This window comes from Ochlerotatus camptorhynchus, unplaced genomic scaffold (genome assembly GCF_037179485.1).
Source record: "Ochlerotatus camptorhynchus isolate MF236.1 unplaced genomic scaffold, CSIRO-AGI_Acam_v1.1 ptg000193l, whole genome shotgun sequence".
Classification (NCBI taxonomy): domain Eukaryota; kingdom Metazoa; phylum Arthropoda; class Insecta; order Diptera; family Culicidae; genus Ochlerotatus; species Ochlerotatus camptorhynchus.
This window is the reverse complement of record NW_027040683.1, coordinates 1149129-1154790: the sequence shown is the minus strand read 5'-3', so window position 1 is coordinate 1154790 and position 5662 is coordinate 1149129. Positions and strand designations below refer to the sequence as shown.

The 5662-nt window shown below is 47.2% G+C and overlaps 1 protein-coding gene across 1 annotated transcript; it reads left to right on the top strand.

Annotated features, from left to right (window-relative positions):
* The first annotated feature begins 387 nt into the window (after positions 1 to 387).
* On the top strand, positions 388 to 5114 carry IleRS (Isoleucyl-tRNA synthetase). Its single transcript, XM_065223498.1, has 4 exons — positions 388 to 692; positions 934 to 1468; positions 1530 to 2797; positions 3212 to 5114. Exons 1-4 carry the CDS (start codon positions 553 to 555, stop codon positions 4947 to 4949), a joined length of 3681 nt encoding a protein of 1226 aa, XP_065079570.1. The 5' UTR covers positions 388 to 552; the 3' UTR covers positions 4950 to 5114.
* The last annotated feature ends 548 nt before the right edge of the window (positions 5115 to 5662 follow it).

Sequence of the window (5662 nt, the reverse complement as noted above, 5' to 3'; positions counted from 1 at the left end):
TTTTGCTCCCTATCATTTTGCTTCTGAGTAAAAGAGATAGCAACGAATGGGAGCCAAAACAAACCACCCAAAACTGTCAAAACTTACGGGTGAGAGAAGAGTGCGGCAAATCTTCGTGAACTGATCAATAATCGAGTAGAGAAAAAAATTCATTCACGATGATGCTGTTGGTTTGCATATTTGGGTGGGTTCTATTAGTGTCCACAGTGGGCATTAGAACGGTGTGCATAGAAATTACATTGGGCCTTTTTCTATTGTTGCTCCAGTAATTTTGTCAACAACAAAACAGAAAAAGCATCGGGAAGAAGACAGCAAGTAAACGTGTTGGCATTTGCCAGCTGTCATCGTACGTTGCCTTGAGGTTGCATTCACTCTTTTATTGAAGTTTTCTGGCGAAAAATGTGCGGTCGGAAGTTTGCATCCCAGTGAAAAGTGATTATTGTCTGAAAACTATAAGCCAAAAGTGATCGAAAGGCGTCACATTCGCGTGGTGGCCTTGGCGGAAATCAGTTTTGCTAGTGTTGAATTAAAATACCCGACTATCGATTCAAGATGAACAGTGTTACGGTGGACGATTTGCGCCGGCTGCCGGAGACCATCAGCTTTCCGAACGAGGAGGAAAAGGTTCTGGACTATTGGAAGAAGGAAAAGGTCTTTGAGGCCTGTTTGAAGCAATCCAAGGGGAAGCCGAGGTGCGTAGTTTTTAGTTTTGGATTTTGCTCGGAAAGTTTTTGGTGTTGAGTGAAGGATTTTTTCTCCAACACTTTCTGCCATATACGTGGAAATTTTCGCCATAACCTACACTTTCGGATGCAATTTCCATTGTAGGAACATTCAATAGTTGCGGTTTTTTCTGTCTGATGCAATTTTCTGCTGCATTGCATCTTATTTTTTGTGAATCATCGATATGTAAACAAGCGCTTTCCCCCATAGATACACTTTTTACGATGGTCCTCCGTTTGCGACCGGGTTGCCCCATTACGGTCATATCCTGGCCGGAACGGTGAAGGACATTGTGACCCGATACGCGCACCAGCAGGGATACCATGTGGAGCGCCGGTTCGGTTGGGATTGCCACGGGCTGCCGGTCGAGTACGAAATCGACAAGACGCTGAACATTCGCGGCCCGGAAGATGTGGCCAAGATGGGCATCAAGGCGTACAACAACGAGTGCCGGAAGATTGTGATGCGCTATGCAAACGAGTGGGAACAGATTGTCGGTCGGATGGGACGGTGGATTGATTTCAAGAATGACTACAAGACGCTCTATCCGTGGTATATGGAATCGATCTGGTGGGTGTTCAAGCAGCTGTATGTGAAAGGATTGGTCTACCAGGGAGTCAAGGTGATGCCATACTCAACGGCTTGTACGACGTCGTTGTCGAATTTCGAATCGGGCCAGAACTACAAGGAGGTGACGGATCCGGCCGTGTTTGTGTCGTTCCCGATTGTGGGCGATAAGGATAATGTAGGTTTGTTTAGTTTGAGTTGTTGTGAAATTGATTAAGAAGGTCGTTTTCTATTTACAGGCTGCCCTGGTGGGTTGGACGACCACTCCGTGGACCTTGCCGTCCAATATGGCGTGCTGTGTCAACCCGGAGTTGACCTACGCTCGTGTGAAAGAACTTAAATCCGGCAAAGTCTACATCATGATGGAATGCCGTATCGAATCGATGTTTAAGGGACCGGAGAACTACGAAATTTTGGATCGTTTCCCCGGTAGCAAACTGGGAGGGCTCAAATACGAACCCTTGTTTGATTACTTCCACAAGTACGAAAAAGTTGGTTTCCGGGTGCTGCTGGATGGTTATGTTACCGAAGATTCCGGTACCGGTGTGGTTCACCAGGCGCCGTACTTTGGCGAGGACGATTACCGCGTTTGTTTGGCCAATGGAGTAATCACCCGAGACCAGGAGATCGTTTGTCCGGTTGATCCGAGCGGCAAGTTTATGGATCCGGTTACGGACTTCAAGGGTCAGTACGTGAAAGATGCCGACAAGAACATCATCAAGATGATTAAGGAAAAGGGTCGCCTGGTCCTGGCTAGTCAAGTCAAGCACAACTATCCTTTCTGTTGGCGATCGGATACGCCGTTGATCTATAAGGCCGTCCCTTCGTGGTTCGTTCGCGTGGAGCATATGACCAAACAGTTGCTGAATTGCAGTTCGCAAACCTACTGGGTCCCGGAGTACGTCAAGGAAAAACGATTCGGAAACTGGTTACGTGATGCTCGTGATTGGGCCATTAGTCGCAATCGTTACTGGGGAACACCGATTCCACTTTGGATTTCTCCTGATGGCCAGGAAGTTGTGTGCATCGGAAGCATTGAAGAGCTGGAAAAGTACTCCGGTGTGCGAGTGAACGATCTTCATCGAGAAAGTATCGATCACATCGAAATCCCATCGGCTGTGCCGGGAAATCCTCCGCTGCGACGAATTCCGGAAGTGTTTGACTGTTGGTTCGAGTCCGGTTCGATGCCGTTCGCCCAGAACCACTATCCGTTTGAGAACGCAGCGGATTTCCTGAGCAACAGCTTCCCGGCTGACTTCATTGCCGAAGGTATCGATCAGACGCGTGGCTGGTTCTACACGTTGTTGGTCATTTCGACGGCCCTGTTCAACAAGCCCCCGTTCAAGAATCTGAACTGCACCGGGCTGGTGTTGGCTGGGGACGGGCAGAAGATGAGCAAGCGTAAGAAGAACTACCCGGATCCGATGGAGGTGGTCCACAAGTACGGAGCGGATGCGCTGCGGCTGTACTTGATCAACTCGCCCGTGGTTCGGGCGGAAAATTTGAGGTGAGTTAATGTTGACATTATGCATGACTTCGTTCGTTCTGATTATTTCAACGTTGTTTTCCTTTCGTGAACGGGTGCCTGTCATCTTGCAGCTATAAATATTGTTGTTTATAAGTATGTGTTGATTCAATTGCTGAAAAGCAATCAAGCCTAGTGATTATGATAACAGTTATTAGATGACGATAACAGAGCATTACAAGTTTTGTTTACAGAAGCTGATAGACCGTTTTCAAGTTTTGATTGAGGATTGCTTGCTTTTTGTTTAAACGTGAGGGCAAATTTGTTGATGAAAATTGATAATGCAGCTTGTGAAAAATCGGTCCCAACGATCAATCAACGTGTTTTCCCTTCCAGTGGATTTTGGCATCTAACACTAACGGCAACATTCTCCTCTCTTCTACTCTCCAAATCCAGGTTCAAGGAGGAAGGCGTCAAGGATATCATCAAGGATGTCTTTTTGCCGTGGTACAACGCATTCCGCTTCCTGCTGCAGAACATCGATCGCTTCGAGAAGGAAGAGAAAGTCGTCTATCGCTACGATGCGGTGCGCCACGCTGAAAACCGCTCCACCAACGTGATGGACGTCTGGATTACGTCTTTCAAGGAATCGCTGCTCGACTTTGTCACCAAGGAAATGAAGGCCTATCATCTGTACACGGTGGTACCGCGGTTGACCAAGTTTATCGATCAGCTGACCAATTGGTACGTCCGGATGAACCGCAAGCGTATCAAGGGCGAATTTGGTATCGAAGATTGCTACCACGCGCTGGACACCTTGTATGACGTTCTGTTGGCGATGGTGAAGATGATGGCTCCGTTTACGCCGTATTTGACGGAATATATGTTCCAGCGGTTGAGACTGCTGAACAAGGAGCAGATTGAAGGTAGCGTCCACTTCCAGATGATGCCGGAGTCGAACAAGAAGTACATAAATCTTCCTATTGAACGCGCTGTTTCGAGGATGCAAGCTGTCGTAGAACTGGGCCGCGTGATGCGAGATCGTAGAACCGTTCCAATCAAATACCCCTTGACGGAGGTTATCGTTATCCACCAAAGCAAGGAGTATTTGGATGACATTAAATCGTTGGAAAACTTCATTTTGGATGAGCTGAATGTGCGGAAGATAACCATGAGCTCGGATAAGCAAAAGTATGGTGTTAAGCTGCGAGCTGAACCGGATCATAAGGTTTTGGGAATACGATTGAAGAATGATTTCAAGCAGGTCATTCAAGCGGTGAAAGCACTAACCGACGAGCAGATCAGCGAGCAAGTGAAGATGGGCCATTTCACGGTGCTGGGACATCGTATCGAACTGAACGAACTCCGATTGATCTATCAATTTGATGAGAACCAATCGGGAGGGCATAACTATGAAGCTCACAGTGATAACGACGTGCTCGTTCTGCTCGACATGACTCCGAACGAGGAACTCATGAAGGAAGGCGTTGCTCGTGAAATTATCAACCGTATTCAGAAGTTGAAAAAGAAGGCTAAACTGATCCCAACGGATCCGGTTCTTATCTACTATACTGTCAGCAAAGATGGCGAAATTAAGAGCGTAGCGGAAAGTCACCAGGAGTTCATTGTGAACACCGTTAAGTCACCGTTCGTTCCGTACGGACCGGAGGCTGCTGCGAAGCAAGTGTTGATTGAAGAATCCCAGGAATTGAAGGGAGTTCAACTGAATATTGTAATCTGTTCACCGAAGGATCGGTCAATTCCTGCCAGTCCTTGGATGAATTTGGTCCTGGACGAAAGGATCACCCCTCGCTATCAACCGAAGCCGTCTCGAGAGGCAACCGTGCTTCTGACCAACGTTAAGGGTGACCTCCTCAACATGGATCAATTGAACCAGGAGATCCACTCGTTGTTTGGCTTGAACGATCAGTCCTATCGGCTTCTGAGCGCCGATGGCAAGCAACTCGAAAAGGTAGATCTCGGGCTAAGCCAGCAAACCGTCTTCATTACCCACGAAGCCACTCTGCCCAACGGATGGAAACCGGCAAAAGCGCCCAGCTGTGCCTTTAGAAATGTGGAGTACAAGGGCCGCAAAACGACCGTGCTCGAGGAGAACCCCGTCGGAGTAAAGCTGGACGTGGAACAGGTTATGAAGCGTTTTTTCCCTGATTCCAAGCAGTTAAAGGTGAACTAAAAAGTGCATTGTTTTTCTTTTTTTTTTTCTTTTTGCTATTTGAATCGAAGCAAAGCTATTATAGTAACAGTTGTGAACTGATTTGACTTTTGGCGTACATAGTCGGTAGAGGAAGACATTTGAAAATTCTTAATTTTTTGGTAAAATATAAGAACCCTATTCCCAAGTGAAGCATTGTAAAAGTTGGCCGCTAAGTCATTGATCCGAACGTGTCCCACGGTTACAAATAAGCAAATGCTCATTTCGCATAAACATATGTTTTTCAGAATTATGAAATAATTCGATGTTATGATCAAATTTTCTGTTTTTTTTTCCTTGATTTGTTTTCCGTCGATCTTGTTTTCCGTGCTGAGCACCAATGCTACCGACGCCAGGGAGGCAGCTCCCTCACCTGGACCCTACCTATCGACCCATCAACTCATGAACCGGGGGCCAACGGCTTTACTTTCCTTTCCGAAGGAAGGCGTGATCAGAGATGTTATGCCTCAGAACATTCCTGCGGGCGACTGGCATTGAACCCAGGCCTGTTGGGGTGAGAGGTAATCACGCTTACCGAAGCACTTCTGATACTGCTCATTCACAACATCCGCTTTACTGTTCGAACAATCCTAATTCATCTCCGGGACGCACAATAGACCGCTCTTTGGAAGCTCCTGGTTACTCCAGCCCAGGCGTGCCGATTCCCGCCAGCGTTCAGCATAGTCGTCCTGGAC